General features: G+C 39.7%; 2 protein-coding genes across 6 annotated transcripts; one reads left to right on the forward strand and one right to left on the reverse strand.

Moving 5' to 3' along the window:
• Nucleotides 1-844: 844 nt before the first annotated feature.
• Nucleotides 845-4,323, reverse strand: gemin8 (gem (nuclear organelle) associated protein 8). 2 transcript variants are annotated; one of them, XM_086147497.1, is made up of 4 exons: nt 4,194-4,316; nt 3,965-4,035; nt 2,408-2,747; nt 845-1,868 (listed from the first exon to the last, which is right to left on the reverse strand). In XM_086147497.1, the coding sequence occupies exons 2-4, from the start codon at nt 3,965-3,967 to the stop codon at nt 1,609-1,611; spliced, it is 603 nt and encodes a 200-aa protein (XP_086003623.1). In that variant the 5' UTR covers nt 3,968-4,035; nt 4,194-4,316; the 3' UTR covers nt 845-1,608. The 2 variants fall into 2 exon arrangements, with proteins under 2 accessions (XP_086003623.1, XP_086003622.1); XM_086147496.1 differs by having other exon boundaries at nt 3,965-4,323.
• Nucleotides 4,324-4,742: 419 nt separating this feature from the next.
• Nucleotides 4,743-16,750, forward strand: LOC147233458 (OX-2 membrane glycoprotein-like). Of its 4 annotated transcripts, none has more exons than XM_086147499.1 (7): nt 4,743-5,164; nt 6,134-6,289; nt 6,383-6,472; nt 13,319-13,570; nt 13,981-14,289; nt 15,133-15,223; nt 15,339-16,750. In XM_086147499.1, exons 2-7 carry the CDS (start codon nt 6,247-6,249, stop codon nt 15,391-15,393), a joined length of 840 nt encoding a protein of 279 aa, XP_086003625.1. In that variant the 5' UTR covers nt 4,743-5,164; nt 6,134-6,246; the 3' UTR covers nt 15,394-16,750. The 4 variants fall into 4 exon arrangements, 3 of the variants coding, with proteins under 3 accessions (XP_086003625.1, XP_086003626.1, XP_086003624.1); XM_086147500.1 differs by having other exon boundaries at nt 6,222-6,289; XR_015106225.1 differs by lacking the exon at nt 6,134-6,289 and having other exon boundaries at nt 13,981-14,246.
• Nucleotides 16,751-17,262: the final 512 nt, after the last annotated feature.

The following is a 17,262-nucleotide window of genomic DNA, read 5'->3' on the forward strand; positions in this document are numbered from 1 at the left end:
GGGAGCAAAATGTGCACCAACGTTGCATCAGTGAAACACGAGCACACGCAAAGAATGCATGGCTAGTCAGTTTACATGGCATGTCACTGTTTGGAATCAGCAGTATCAAATTAAGACAGGCAACATACTATCTCTTGGGCCGTAAAACTAACCATGAAATCAAAAGACAAGGGTCTTCATCGCAGATATTTCAAAAGTTTTAAGTTTAAATATTAATGGCTGACAATTCCCTGCAAGAAACTCGGTGATAGTGAGCTGACAGGAGAAGCAGGTTACATTTGTCCTTCACTATAAGCCTTTAAACTAATTAATAGAGACGCACAAATGACAACAACACCGCCGAGCACGGTGCACCGCAGCACGCACAGTAGTGCCTAATACACACACACGCACACACACGTCTGAACGCCTCTTAAGAGCCTCACTTACCCATATTTGTTTTGTGGACTGTCGAGCCGAAGAGAGACGCCTGGGATCGGACGATGGCCACAGGTTGTAATGGGGTAGGTGGGGGGAACCACTGCATGTCCCATCTGTGGATGAAAGGGGAGTGACGTAGCAGCGCTGAATCAAGACCTCAATAAACCACAGACAGCGTGTCTGTGGGACACCATTCCTCAAACTGTGGCGAAGTGAGCATGCATATGTGTACTATGTGGGAAGTGCAGAAAATTTACTGAGTTACTATGAAAGTATGCCTCTGTTGAAGTCCCTGGTCATAAGTATCAATGTCTCTCAAAATTAAAAAAAATAACTGAATCATGTTCCCTTGATATAATGGCATTTCAATATGAAGCCAACAGAAGATTAGTCATATGTAAATTCAGAAATTAAATTAGTTTATTTCAAAAGGGGACGATGCAATTTCATAAAACACATGAATAAAACATGACAAAACACAAAAAGCCAGAATTAGCCAAAGAGGCTATTATTCATCTGTAGTCCCCCGGCCAGACAACCTTAAAAATCAATGATTCTCTGATAATGGTGTACTGTATACAATACCTTGTTTTAATAAGTGATCTTGGTGTCAGATTTTAAAGAAGCCTTTATTAGAAAAAATAATTCAAAATAAAATACATGAAGCCCAAAATGGAATGGCTTGAGAGCCTCTAAATCTGCACAGAAGAAAAAACTTTTGTTTTTAAATGGAGTTGACAGGAATGGGAGAGGTGAGTGGTATGACACACCACTGAGTTTGAGGTTGAAAAGCAAAATAAATGGTTGAAACCTGTAGCTTTTTCATCTAATCTAAAACAGTTCACAGAAGAGGTCCTATTGTACCTTTTAAAATAACTTTCAACATTTAAACATTAAGAGCTAGAAAATGTAAAAAAAAAAAAAGAAAGCAAAAAAAATAATGAATAAAGGGGAAATTTGTTGCATTTTGAAACAATCAATGACATTGAATGCAGAATGGCATGTATTCTCAGCACCTCAATTGTACATTTTAGGCAGCAGCTGAAAGGTCAGTTGCGTTTGTCTTCGCTGACTGCTTTAAACAGATCAGAGGCCCTGATCTCCAAAACATCAGTCGTCTCAACGGGCACAATCCAGGATCTGGGAGAAGTCAAAGCAGGAATCTTCTCAAATCAAACTACACAGTAGCTAGAGTTTCAGTGGGATGACAGGCCAGTACTTGGGTTGTTTTAGGTCACAGTTCCTGTCAAAAGTGAGCTGCATGGCCGCCTCCATTGCCAGGATCTTCGGTGCATCTTTGCCATACAACTTCTTCATCTCAGCCCCGCGCCTCTCACCAGGGCGCTCAGATGGAGGGGCTGCCCTGCCTCGCGAGGAGGCGCTGCACAGGCCCTGGTCTGCTGGCACGTAGCTGTCCTGCTGCTCGGCCTCCATCTGCTGCTGCTTCTCTGCAAGGACAGGACATTTATTTTCACGATTGCAGCTTGTCGGCTCACCCTACAACAATTTGTTTCCATACTAAAATGAAGAAGATATATGACATATGTGCATATGATCCACTCTACAAATGTTCAATTAAAATCTTTTTCAAGCACAGCCCATTAATGGGGTCTATATTTACAACAACAATTGGGCAATGTATTTGTTTATACTGTGTATCATCTAGATGTGAAGCACAATTCAACTAAATGTAAAAATTTGTTTCACGCAAAATAACAGACATAAACCACACTTCCAATCCGAAAGAAAGGGTTTGGTGGGGTTCAGGAAATGAATGGTGTCAGATTTTTAACAGTGAGTTTAGGAAAAAGATTTCCAAAAGTATTTAAATTTAAGTTGCATCTCACTGTCACTGGGGAAACTTTATGTATTTTCTGAGTATCTGATATGTCATTTTTATACCTAAGGTAACCTCATCTTATGTCAACGCCATATAATGCCCCATACCCACCCAGCAAGCCCTCTGAGAAGCCCCATGTGTTCTTACTCAGCTCCTCTCTATGTTTCTCCGTTTGGGCGAAGTACTGTCGCAGCTCCTCACTGATCTCCATGTTGCTGACATCACATTCAATCTCACTATCTGAGCTGCCCTCCACATCCATGTCATCATCTTTCTCGCCATCACTGTTCCTGTCTTGCCAGTCAGCATAGCGCTCATGGCTGTTGGGATAGTGCTGGTGGCAGTAGTGGAAGCTGTAGGCAGCTTCTAAGGCCTTCCTATAGGCACGCTTGTGTCTCTGGTGCCAGGCCATGGCCTGCTGGTAGTGCTGCCAGTAGCGTGAGTACACAGGGCTAGAAAACAAGGACATCACACTGTCCATATCCTCCTGTCAAAGGTAAACAGTAAAGCAGATTAAGACTTGTTGTATTTCATATTTGTTGCGACTATTTCTTTGCAAAAACTCATTATGATTTGATGGTACTTTTTTGCACAGGAAAAAAATTTCAAACATTATAACTCATTCGATTTAATTTTAATGAATGTACTGAAATTTACAGCTCATGTGACTCATATCCACAAAGAATAGTTGCATAACAATAATGGTTATTTTAACTCTAAAACAAAATGACAAAGAACACTTCAAAACCATAAATGTACTCATTTGTAAACTATTTGCAAAAAGTAAAGTAGAATTCCAAAAGAGAGATAAGCTGGAGGTAGATGAAGAATACTGATGTCTTGCTGTAAAGAAATGGGTTCAAGCACATTGGAATGGGTGGAGAAAAGTGTCAGGGGTACGATGTGATAGAAGACTAAGCTAGAATGAAAGGAAAGGTGCACAAGACAGTGGTAAGACAAGCGATGCTGTGTGGACTAGAAACAGTAACAATGATAAAAAGACAGAAGGCAGAGCTAGAGGCCGCAGAGATGAAGATGCTGAGGTTCTCTTTGGGAGTGACCAGGATGGATAGGATCAGGAATGAGTATATCAGACAGACAGCACTTATTAGATGTTTTGGAGGGAAGGTCAGAGAAGCCAGACTGAGATGGTTTGGTCATGTAGAGGAGGAATAGTGAATATATAGGTTGATGGATGCTGGAATTGGAGCTGCCAGGCAGGAGGTCTAGAGGAATACCAAAGAGAAGATTTATTTATGTAGTGAGAGATGATATGAAGTTAGTTGGGGTGAGAAAGGAGGATACAGTGAATAGGGTTGGATGAAAAAGGATGATTTGCTGTGGCGACCCCTAAAGGGAAAAGCCAAAAGGATTAGATGATTTTTAATTACTAACACTTTAACTCTTCATAATCATTTCTAAAGAGTAATCATTGGTGCATTTGTGGAAATCATATAAATGTGACATGAACGAATCTTTTTTTGTTTTAATGGTTATTACTAATATCATTTGTTCACTTTTGATACATAATGTAAACCTCAAAAGCTTGATGATTGTCGAACCAACAATGTTTATGAAAAGTCAACTTAACTTTTCCTTTTCTTTCTCCCTCGCTGTGAATACAGTAAGTAACTGACTCAACACAAGCAATCTCACTTGGTTATGTTGAAGTAATCCTAAGTAACGCCTTATTTACTGCCTTACCATGACTGCTCTTCTCAGTTGTTCTCAGACGTTGGAACAGCAACACTAGTAGCCCAAATTGAGCAGAAATTCTGAGAAATACACACAAGATGCTTTTAGCAGCGGGAAGTTCGTGGGCAGGTTAGACCTGACCGAATCGGTCGGTGTGAAAAGGAAACACACGCCTGGTCACACTGAATTACGGACACATGCTAACATTTAAAAAATACGTATAGGTATTCGAAGCCACCTTTAAAACAAGCGAGAAAGGATGACGTCACACAAAAAAATAACGCTGCTCATTCCATTAGGAAATAAACGGCTCCAATGCGATAAAGAAACGGTAGTTTCCTACGAATGTTTAGCTAAAAATAAGCTTCCTGACAACGTTTCCCAGCAGTCTTTGCGAGACGTTAACGTCACTTTTAGCGACGTAGCGCTATCCAGTAGACACAGTAGCAACTACAACGGTGCGCCGACACCTTTAAAATTGTTAACTTCTGATTACATACAGAACGAATTTCCTTTAGTCCTTTGCTCCCTCATCCCCGGTTGTCTCATTGACATTCGATTCAACCTTGCCATGTTTATTTGCACATATGTATATTTTTTTATACTGTTTATGTTCAATTAAAAAAAACTTAAACCACGTTATATTGGAGGCGTTGCATTTACATAAAACATTATTTTGCTGTGACAAAAATAAAAGCTTCTACTGAATAAAAAAAAAAAACGGTGCGCCTGTAATGCCAGTCTAAACCATTGCTCCTAAAAAGGGGCGTGTGATGGTTTAGCATTTGCTCCAGGGTGTAGCATGCTTTTTGTTTTGTTTTATTTTTTGCACCGAGCATGCGCACACACAGCGTAGAGCAGAAAATATGAAGCGCAGTGAACAAACGCTCAAGAGACCCCATGGAAAATAACAGGAATGATAATAAAGGCGGTGAGAGACGGGTATTATGGACCAAACGAAAGTCAACAGAAAACTAAGGCGAGGAAATACCGTATGTTGCGGTTGCTCCCTTGTGACTACAGTGGGAGACGAGGAAAGACTGCTGGGTTTACTGTCAGCGGACAGCATGAAGCCTAGTAAATGAAGGCGTCACCTCAAGACATTTAACCGGCTTGAGGTTTTTTCAGCGAAAATGTGTGGAATATTAACATCAATTCCGCTTATTGAAACCTTCTTCTGTGAAGCAGCGAACACTGTTATGTTAATAAGTATGAGTTATTCTTTGTTTAATTTACGTTTCTTTCATGTGACAAGAATACAATTTTGTGCAGAGGTGTACAAATAACAATTTTATAGATGAATTATACAATTTATAGTTACGACAGACAGGGGTGGTGGGGAGGTGCGAAAATGTTTTCCTCTTCCTAAGGGGGGGGCTTAACAAATAATTGAGAGGCACTGCTTTAACAGATGGCTTCTTTCAAATGTTATTCTAGTTTCTGATATATTAAATTGGGCACAAACGCATGCATGCCTAAATTAGTTCTCTGAGAAACAAAGTTAGAAGAACATCCAGGTATGTTCATCATTACTTCAACTGAGGGCTCTCGAGCAAACCCCATTGCGACCTTTTCAGCAGGTCAAGTGTAAAAGCAAGGGTAAAAGGGATAGATTTTGGAAGGGGTTGTAAAACAGAATAGTCAAGCAGCATGTTTGAGTGCTGGGAGACCGTATATCTGGGTCAAGCCTTGGCTTGAGGCTTCAAAGCTTTCAGAGGAAATGCAAAGAGACAGCTGCGCTTTTTCTTATACATATTTCTTCTTCTGTGTCTCACATTTGTGCAAACATAGCAAAATTCTTTTCCATTATCTATGTTTGTATTGTTGAGAATTACACAACTCATTCAAAATATTTTCCTTTCTCATAATATTTAATATATAACTATATCACACAATCCCATATTATGACGTGTTGTGAGCAGACTGACAGGAGTCTTCCCTGCATCCCGTGTCTTCTTAGTTAGAATTTTGCTGACCTCCTATAGTTTAAAACTTGAAAATTCAGATATTTCTGTCTTAGTCCCGTCCAGGTGCACAGTTGATACACTAACCTGTGCTGTGCTCTTACACGAAGGGAGGACACAATGCAGAGGCACCACGAACGGAACAGCTTGCTGCGTTTAAGTATTACAAGAGGTTTAAATATAGTCAGGAGTAAATGTGTAGTTTCATTTTCAGTTTGCCCCTGCTAATTAAAACAGCTGATTCGAGGAAGCATGACTGCGTCGAAACGGAATCGAAAGTGAATTTAAATCTTCTCTCACAGTCGTAAAGACCACATTATTCGTACTATGAAGATGTATGCTTTAATGCTCACATCCTTGCTCTTCAGAGGTGAGTAACAGCAGAAAAAGCAGCGAAGCTGCAATTGAAAAAAGGTGACTCAGCGGCTTCGTTTTCTTTTTTTTTATTTTTATTTCTCTTCAGCATCTTCGCCACAGATCATCGGGGACGGACCCACAAGAGCTCTTTATGGCGAGGACGTAAATTACCGGTGCAAGCTGGACAACCCGACAGGTGTTATTTATTTTTCTCCACATTTCAGAGTTTCGTTAAACCTCCTAAGCACCCGTGTTAGTGTTGTTGTGACGGTGTGTGGAGGCTCAGGTATTTTACAATTGACAGCTGTTGTTTTCAGCGAACCCTGAAACCACTGATACATATTTCATATCTGTATATATATATATATATATATATATATATATGTGTGTGTGTGTGTGTGTGTGTGTGTGTGTGTGTAACATATCTTTCTTTTATTGTTCCGATTGTAAGCAGTAACCACAATAGATGCTTAGGGCTTTTATTGTGAAACCCTAAGAGAGGGCGGAAGTGTGGACGGACTTGGACAAGAATAAAAAGACGGGATCGTTACCCCAGAGAGCTCTGGAGTCTTCGCTTTAATTGTTTTGTGGATTCATTGAATCAGGCCACTTCCCCCAATAACTCGGCTAATATATATGTATATATATATATATATATATATATATATATATATATATGCGTGAGGTGATTCGAGGGATTTGTACTGGAATATGGGAGTAGACATGATTTTATTACATTTTTACATTTACTAACAGTTACTGTTTAATGCTCTATCTTAAAGTGAATAACTAGAGATCAGACAAGGTCTCTCTCTTCTTTCACTTTCATTTTTTTTTTTTTTGAACATTTATTAGAACAAGTTCCTTAACAGAGTTTTACACATTCTTACAAAACCTCATAACAAGATATACATTATACAATAATCTTTATATATGTTATGCGTTCCATGCAGTTTACATCCTTAAGCCTCTGACGCCACTGTACCAGGTTAGGTGGGTGGGGTTTGAGCCAGTTTACTGTGATCATTTTATGTGCAATTAATAGAAGAACTCTAAGCGTAAACACCTGGCTCTTCCCCAGGCCGCTTGTTGATGCTGTACCCATAATAAATTGCTTCGGATCAATTGGTCTGTTTAATTTTAAAATCTCACTTATTTGTTTTTTTACCTCTTCCCAGAATTTCATCAGTTTAGGGCAGTCCCAAAAAATGTGGGAGAAGTCCCCTGTTATGCCACAGCCCCTCCAACACAGGGGAGAACAGTTATTATCATACGAAGCTATTATCAAGGGAGTTTTAAAATACCTTATTCTTAACTTCCAGCTGAACTCCCTCCATGTTGAGCTGCTTAAACATTGTTGCCAGGGCAACCAAGAACTCTCCCATTCTCCATCAGCAATCACGGCATTAGATTCCAGTTCCCATTTCGCTTTCACATCCAGTGTGTCTACTGAAGTGTCCATACGTATCCTGCCATATATATCTGGTATTGTATTTTTAATGTTCATTTTGTTCTCAACTATCTCAATCCAATATTGTTCAAAATTAGTTGAAGCTCCTTTAATATTGTCCCATTCTTTGTGTGTCATCAAATAATGTCGAATTTGAAAATATCGAAATAAATCCTTAGAATCAATGTCGTATTTTGCCTGAAGTTGTGAAAAAGCCCTCAGAGTTCTTCCTTCAAATAGCTGATTTACTGTGATTAAACCTTTCCCTGCCCATCTAATGAAACCACCGTCCATCTCTGCTGGCAGAAAGTCACCTGCTGCTGTTATTTTTGCTGCCCTTGATAGGGATAGAGGTAGATTCAGGAATCGTCTTGTCTTTTCCCAAACCTCAAGTGTATGGTTGACATATTCATTTTGTATCTTAAGTCCACGTCTTGCTTTTGAATTTAGAAAGGGGAGAGTTGAAAGCGACACATTTTTAACTGAACCTTGCTCTATATGCACCCATCTTGTGTCCATATCTAGTTTTATCCATGAGACCATTTTTCCAAGTTGTGCTGCCAGGTAGTAACTTCTTAAGTGTGGCAAGGCCAATCCGCCCTTATCTCTGGGTGCACATAGTATTTTCAATCTCACTTTGGGCCTCTTGTTCTGCCATATATATTTGGAAATGAGCTTATCCAGTAATGTAAAGGTAGATACAGGAACAGTGATAGGCAGAGCATTGAACAGGAACAGCATTCTAGGTAGGACATTCATCCTGATACTTTCTATCCTCCCAACTAAGGACAAAGGAAGCACCTCCCATCTTTCCAAGTCATTTTTGATCTGAGAAATTAGTTTACCATAATTTGCCTTATATAGCTGACTTGTGTCGTGTGTGAGAATGATTCCCAGGTATCTAAAGCCCCCTTTTGACCACTTGAATTTCACCTCTCCATCCAAGCATGTCGGCCAGCATCCTGTTATCATCATTGCTTCTGATTTCCCCTCATTCACCTTGTACCCTGACACCTCCCCATAGTCCCTCAGGCATTGCATAAGGGCCGGTATAGATGACTGAGGGTTTCTTATAAACAAAAGAACGTCATCCGCGAACAACGAAATTTTGTGTATTTCCCCTCCTTCATCTACTACTCCCTCGATCTGATCGTTTGTCCTTATTAATTCAGCAAGCGGTTCAATACACAATGCGAACAAAGTAGGTGAGATTGGGTTCCCCTGCCTGACTCCTTTTTTCAGGTGGAAAAATTGGGAGCAGTACCCATTCACCCTGACTCTTGATATTGGGTCTTTATTCAGTGCTTCAATCCATTTTATAAATGTCAAATTAAATCCCATTTGTTCCATAGTAAATTTCAGATACATCCAGTCCACTCTGTCGAACGCCTTCTCAGCATCTAGACTGAGAAGCATTGACGGGTGAACTGAATGTCTTGCCAATGATTGTACATTTAATGCTCTTCTAATATGAAACCGGTCTGGTCTGGATTAATCAATTTACCTAAGTATTTCTGCATTCTGTTTGCTAATATGGCACTAATAATCTTTACGTCATTCCCCAGCAAACTGATCGGCCTATAGGCACCACAATCTAATGGATCTTTCCCCTCTTTGTGTATAACCATTATTACTGCCTCAGACCAGCTCTAAGGTGGGTCATTTTCCTGTAAGGCATAATTAAAGATCTGGCAAAGTTTTGGCACAAGCTCCTCTCCAAAGGCCTTATAAAATTCACCTGGTAGACCATCTGTGCCAGGGGATTTGTTGTTTTTTTAATGATTTAATAACGTCTTGTATCTCGTTTTCTCGGATAGGAGCTATTAATTCGTCCGTCTCAGATGCAGAGAGTTTTCTTAATTTAAGATTTTTGAATATATCTTCTAATTTCCTTTTGTCTTGTGTTTCTCCTGATGTATCATCAGGAGAAAGTAGTAAGTAGTAAGTTTGGAATGCCTCAGCTATCTCCTGTGGGTGGGAGACCTCGGTCAGAGAGGAGGGGTGTCTTATCTTAGGGACAATACGGCTTGATTGTTGTTTCCTCAGTTGAAAGGCAAGTAGCCGGCTCGCCCGATTTCCCTTTTCATAGTACCTTTGGTTTGTGTATCGAAGTGCTCCCTCTGCTTTTTGTGTGAGAAGTTCATCCAAGGAGGTTTTACTTTCTTGTATTTGTTTAAAGACATTTTTGTCCCTTGTCATTTTGTGTTTGTGTACTAGTCTTTTTATGTCACTTTCCAGCTGTTTTTCCTTTTCCATTCTCTGTCTGTTTAATCTAACCGCAATTTCAATACATTTCCCTCTCAGCACCGCCTTTGCCCGATCCCAAAGAGTCGAGGGGGATACTGACTCATTATCATTAATTTTGAAGTATTCATCAATTGTTTTTTTTATGTTTTCCTTTATACTTGAATCTGTCAACAATGAAATATTTAGTCTCCAGTATTTGAAGTGCCAACCAAAGCCTAAATTTAATTTCATATATACAGGACCATGATCAGATAGGGTACAAGGTTCAATAACACATTCTCTGACTTTATATAAGCTTTGTTTTGAGATGCAAATCAAATCAATTCTTGAATATGACCCATGTACCATGGACAGAAAGGTGAAATCTCTCGTGGTTGGGTTCTTAGCCCTCCAAACATCCACAAGTCCTAATTCTTCCAACATATGTTTTGCTGCCCTGGATTTCCTGCTAATGGGCCCATAATCAGAAGGAGTTTTATCCAATTTTACATTTAAAACACAATTGAAATCTCCTCCTAAAATTATAGTACCTCTGGCTTCTCTTGCCATTACAGTTGCCACTTCTTTGAAGAAATCGGGGTCATCTTCATTGGGGGCATAGATATTCATGATAGTTAGCTCTACTCCGCCTACTGTTCCCATGATAAGTATATATCTCCCTGCTTTATCCTTCACTTCTCTCTGAATTGCAAAACTAATTGAATGACTAATTAAAGTTGCTACTCCCCTCTTTCTGCTGTTTGAACAAAAAGCATAAAATACCTGTGCAACCCAGTCTCTCTTCAATTTCTTATGTTCTACCTCATTTAAGTGTGTTTCCTGTAGTAACGCTATTGAGCAATTAAATTTCTTCAACTGAGTAAGCATTTTCTTTCTTTTTATAAGATTATTTAATCCTTTGACATTATAGCTGATAATCCCTACCTCTGATATAAATCAGTATTTCCTATTTTCATTTTACTCTCCCCAGATTCACCTTTGCATAAAGTAACTATCCTAGCCCTAGTAGTAACAAAAAACACTTGTGCCGACCTAACCGACATGTCAAGGAAATAAGAACTCTTAAAACACAAAACAGAAAAAATAACGGAAACATATGTGACTTCCAATAGTCCAGCTGAGTACAGATATCTGTCCAGCTCCTGTTGTAATACAGGGAGAGGGTTGTGATTTAAGATTCCCTCTGGGCAAAGTGCACTAAGTGCTGTCCCAACCACAGACCAAAGAAAAAAACAAAATCTTTGGTGAGGCGGTGATCCCAACACGGGTCTCATCGTAAAAAAATATTAATTGAAAATAATAGCAGTCAACTCTCCTCTCCTCTCAATAACTTTACAATATGATTCACTTAACTTCAGCATATTTGGCTGTTTAAACTATGAACAGTAATACACATAGAACTTTAAGATTGACAGTAATAACATTATCTAATTATTTTAACATTACCCGGGCACAGTACTCTTCATCATTTTAGTCCAGCAAAACCGCCCGCAGGTCTGCGGCGGACAGTGATGTGTCCTTTCTTTCTCTCTTCCCACCATCCTGTCTTTGCCATGTGTCTTTTGAGAGTTCCCATTCCAGTCTCTCTTTCTCACTAACCTGCACCTCGATGCCCAGCTTCTTCAACGTTGGCACAGCATCCACCAGCGTAGGAAATGTTTTCACTCCCGACTCCAAGTTGATTCTCAGCTGCGCCGGATAGCGGCACATTGCCCGCATCTCCTTCTCCTTCAGCTGCTTGATCACTCCTCTGACCCGCGTTCTCTTCCTCTGTATTTCCGGAGAGTAATCCTGGTCAAAGTAAATCACTCCTTTTTGGAACTTCACTTGTTTTTGGGCCCATGCTTGTCGCAGCACTGCTTCCTTTACTGTATAATCCAGAAACCTCACGATAATGGAGCGCGGAGGCGCTGAACTTGCAGGCTTTAGCCCCAGTGATCTGTGTGCCCTCTCGATTTTTACATTTAGCTCGAGCGGGAGTTGTAGCGCCGTCTCAATTAAGTTCCTCACAAAACCAATCATGTCACCTTTCTCACTTTCCTCGGGGACTTGATAAATTCTCAGATTGTTGCGGCGCATCCGGTTCTGTAGATCATCGCACATGTTCGTCAGGGCCGCCTCCCGTTTCAACAGGTGCCTCAGCATCCTCTCATGGCGCTGGCTTGTGTCTTCCACCTGGCCAACCCTGGTCTCCGCTTCCTCAGTTCTCCGCTCTTGCTTCTCCATCCTTTGAATCAAGTCCGTGACCGACACCTCCAGTCTAATTAACTGTTCCTTGGTGTCTGCAAATGCTTGTTTATTTTCTTTCCTCAACTCTTTCAACTCGCGAAGAATGTACTCCATGTCCTTTTCATCCGTTTTTCCGCTCACCTGGCTTGGGGAAGATGGCGGTCGATTTTTTCCCTTCGCTTCTTCTTGCTGTTTTTGCTGTTTTGCTGCGTTCCGTGTGTCTCTGGCCGTGCTCATCCTGATCTGCAATGCTTCAGACTCACTCTTACACCATTAAACTGTCAAGTATTTTTTCAGAAACTGCCGAATACTACCAATTTTCGGGAGAGCTCAACTCCGTGCGTATGTCTCAGTACATTGCATCACCGGAATGTGATTCAGTTCTTTCCACTTTCCACTTTCGTTTTGATGGTTAATCGCAAGGGCGTTTGTCTCTCAGCGCTAACAGTTTGTGTGCGAATGCACTTTAACCTGCGCACTAACGGCGCAGGTGAGTGTCACACATTGAATGCAACATTTTACAATCATTCAAGGATGGAGTTCTTTAATATAGAACTAAGAGAAGCTTCCGACTGTCATCATGAGCATCATTCGCAAAGGATTCATGGGTCGTGCTGGCCAATCCACGCTCCACCCTACAGTATATTGTTTACAACAGGGGTGTATCTCAGAAGAAACAGTAGATTGTGACAGCCAGGAACATGAGATGGTACAAAGACAGCATATTGATCACAATATAATATATCACGGAAGTGATGATCCGGTATGTTTATGTTTTCATGTGTTCACATCCAACCTCCTCTGCATCCTCTTCTCTCACACCAACTAACTTCATGTTCTCTTTCACTCCATCCATAAATCTACTTCTTTGATCTGTCTCTGAGCCTCTCACCTGCAGTTCAGACCCCACCATCCCTTTATCCATATACTCACGATCTCTCCTCATTGCATGCTCGAGCCCTCAGTCTGGCCTCTCTGACTTTATCTCCAACACATCTAACATGTGCTGTCCCTCTGATAGACTCATGTGGTGTGTTAATATACACATCAATACTGATCTTAGCACCAGAATCCATAGATCACAACCAGTATTGACAAATGGCTCTTCCTCCGCAGCAAATGTGCTCCAGGTTACATGGCAGAAACGCAACGGCGACCAGACAGCAAACCTAGCGTCATACAGTGAAGCATTTGGGCAGCAGGTGAACGACCCTTACCTTGGGAAGGTGGCACACACCGAGGTGTCTCTCATGTCAGCGTCCATCACTGTGAAGAACGTCTCCATGGAGGATGAGGGCTGCTATATCTGTTTATTCAGTGTTTATCCAGTGGGATCCCAGAGAAGAGAGAGTTGCCTGGTGGTTGAAGGTAAGATGCAGGAAAGTTCTCTGAGAGGATTTGCACACCATTGGGTTGTTGGTGATGCCAATCCCTTGTTGTGGGGCTTCAGTACCCACTTATCCGAAACTATTGTATTGGAAGCCAAACTGAAGTCCACAAACAGCATCCTAAAAAAGGTGTTGGGATGCTGTAAGTGGGACAATCAGGCCAACAGGAACTGTGGCCAGCTTCAGGGACAAGTTGAAGGTGTTCAAGGAAACTCAATCTAGAGTCTGAACTGACACCCTATCTGTAACTTTGTTTATCATAGTGTATGATATAGATATTTTAGCATTTCCTCCTCCAGTTTTCTGCTGTGGATTTATTAAAATAACCGTATATTTCTGACCATAGTAACTGCAAGTTGTTATGCTGAAATATTTAATTTCCCTGTGAAGGAATATCTGCGGTGAACACGCAGGTACAGAATTCCAGCAATGGACTCGAGGTACAGTTCATTTGCTCTGCGACGGGTAAACCTGCTCCAACCATCCAGTGGGTCTTTTCAGAAGGTGCCGTCCTCTTGAACCAACCAGACTCTGAAACAGTAACTCATCCAGATCAAACCTGGACCACCAAAAGCAGCATCATGGTGAGAGTACATGCAGGCTGGAATGGACATGGAGATTGTATGATAAACACTGGAGTTAAAGGAGAAAGAAGGGTGAGGATTCCACATTCCCTACCTGGGATGGATCTAAAGAATGGTATGCATATCTATCAACAAGAACAGTAACATGTCAAAAGCTGAACAAAATACTTACAGTATTGGAACTAGTTTTGAACTTGGTAAAAAAAAAAGAGAAAGAAAAAAGGTGAAATTTATTTCAAAATTACTAAATAGATTTGCGAGGGCTTTGCAAAAATCATCCCACAAAATAATTATCAACCAGGTAGAAAAATAAATATTGCCTTCAAGATTAAAGAGATTTTTCTTAAAAAAATATTCTATTTACTGAAAATTATCCTAAAGAAGTCCGGGGCATGAGTAGGAAATTATCAAGAAGTGACTTGCATTGATATTGTCTTTAAAAGGAAAGGAAGAACAAAAAGGTTATACTGTATATTGTTGTTCTCCAACTACTAAGAGAGTCATGACCACTTGTTGGCAACAGCTGTTTAAAAGCTTGACAAACAAGAGATAGTGGTGAGACTTAAAGGGGAAGTGGTCAGAGTCTCATGACACTGAAATGTGAAAAAGCAAACAATAACAGTACTGTTTAATTGATATCAGCTGCCTGCAAAATTCCCAGTAAGTTATGTTTTAAGTCATCATTACTGATGGGAAATAATTTCCTGTGGCTCATTAACCTGAATTAAAAACTGTGGTCATGGAAGAATATTGTTTACAATGACCTTATCAATGTGAGTCATGCATTATCATAATTTTATTGATTAAATTGAAATCAGCTGAGAATCATCTTTTTGTTTTAGCTTTAGTTTCATTTCATTTAACTTTAAAGTTCCTGATTTAATTTCATATGGAATCTCAAGCAATTTAAATGATAGTTAAGTTGTCTGACTAAATACTTGTTTCTTTTTTTTTCTAGATCGAACAACCACATGGGGACTAGTTGCCGCTTTTGTAGCAATTGCTCTGCTTATTACCATCATTGCTCTTTACTTTTTTTGCCAGAAAAGGTGAGAATTTTTTTTTCACCAATTGCCATCAAGTGTTCCTTTTCCTGTGTGAATAAGCCCAACATTTCAAGTGTGCGTATGCTAAATAAACTTGGATTTTCTTTCTACTTTGTAGGTTCAAGATCAAAAGAATAGCTGGACAAGAGGCTGAACATGCCTTTATGTCATGATAATCTCATCATTCGAAACAATAACACAGCATCATGACGCCAGAGGTCATTTCGTTCCTGTAAAATCTGTCTTTTTTGTGTTAATTTAATTCCATAACCATTCTTCAAATGAAAACATGAAGGGTTTAAATGGTGATGTATTTAAGGTATTAATGACAAAGATTATTTAAACTTTATTGATACCCATAGGGGATTTGTCACAGCAGCGTCACAGTCATTAAAAAAAAAGGAAAATGAATATGAACATAAATGTAAATGGAAAGACAGAAGATAACAGAAGACATCCACAAATAAATAGGCAGCAGACAACAACAACAATGACAATATGAATGCAGTGACAATAGTAATGAATAAAATAAATAACTAATAATAGACAGGATGTGTGCAGGCTGGGGCAAACAATCATAAGGAAGAGGGCAGAGTTAGTGCATGACATGTGAATGGGTGAGGCAGTGAATGGGTTAGGATAGTGAGATTGTGACTATCACTACAATTCAGGTAGAGCAATGCTCAACAGTAATAATGTGCAATGAAGGACGCTGTGCAATTTTACTTTTTCTGTCAGATTGGCAGATCTTGATATGTTGATTGTATTTAAATGTTTATTCTGTATATATGTAAATGTTTGTGTGTGCGTGCGTGAGGAAAGGAGTTCTATTGGTTAGATCTGATTCCAACTGTTTTGGGATTGAAAGGCAAGCTGTAAAGTGCTTCAGTAAGGAAATGCGACAGATAAGAATGTTGTCCCATAACATTTCATGACCGAAAGTCTGCATACACAATTATTATAATTATCATAGACACATGAATGGTAATTCTCTAACACTATACCTTAGCTTAGTGACAATCACCATTACTTTATCCTGGGCCTAGATGACGACCGAATAGAAGATTTATGGATGTTGTTAAAGTGGATATGAAGTTAGTTGTTGGGAGAAAAGACGATGTAGAGAGAGGGCTTAGAAAGAGGAAGTCCATTTGTTGTGGAAACCCATGAGGGAGCAATGAGGAAATAAAGGAGATGCCTGTTTTTTGAGTCAGCATTAAATATTTATCTATTGACTATGCTTATTGTTATTGTTGGGTTTTGTCTCTTGCAAATTTAACAGAAGATAATTGCTGTTAAAAACTTTCAGCTGTTTCCTGTGTTTTATGCTTCCACCAGCAAAATAAAAACAAACAAAAACCTCTGGTTTATGGGTTAATACATCATTCTTAATCTCAACAGCCAGATGAGATGTGATAACACATTATCTTTGTTTTATTAACTCTGAAAAAGGTAAATCCAACTTTATCATAAATGTCTGCAAGCTGTATCATATGCATACTACATTTCCGTAACCCACTTAAACTGCTGTACCTGTCAGTATTATTAAACTGACGAAACATTAAATTATAAGGTGTAGTTACCCCATGCCTCCTTTAAATGTCTGGACTATAGATATCCCTTAACTTGGTGTATGCATTTTTTCTTAATCTATTTTTGAGCAATTTTTATTGTTCTTTTGGCCCCCTCAACTTATCTGGTTTGCGTTGTCCTGGTAAAGATTACAGGCAACTTCATGATATTGTGACGATTTAATTTTCCATCGTCGGATCGATAAAGTCATCTTATCTTATCTTATTTTGCAGCAGCTATAGAGGGATAGAATTGATGAGTCATACAATGAAATTATGGGAAAGAGTAATGGAAACTAGACTGAGAGCAGAAGTCAGCATTTGTGAACAGCAGTATGGCTTCATGCCTAAAAAGAGTACTACAGATGCAGTATTTGCTTTGAGAATGTTAATAGAGAAGTTGCATTGTATTTTGTAGATCCAAAAAAAGTATATGACAGGGTGCCGAGAGAGGAGCTTTGGTATTGTATG

Source organism: Fistularia commersonii, chromosome 6 (assembly GCF_037954325.1).
Source record: "Fistularia commersonii isolate RoL2024-O1a breed Wild chromosome 6, RoL_Fcom_v1.0, whole genome shotgun sequence".
In the NCBI taxonomy this organism is placed as follows: domain Eukaryota; kingdom Metazoa; phylum Chordata; class Actinopteri; order Syngnathiformes; family Fistulariidae; genus Fistularia; species Fistularia commersonii.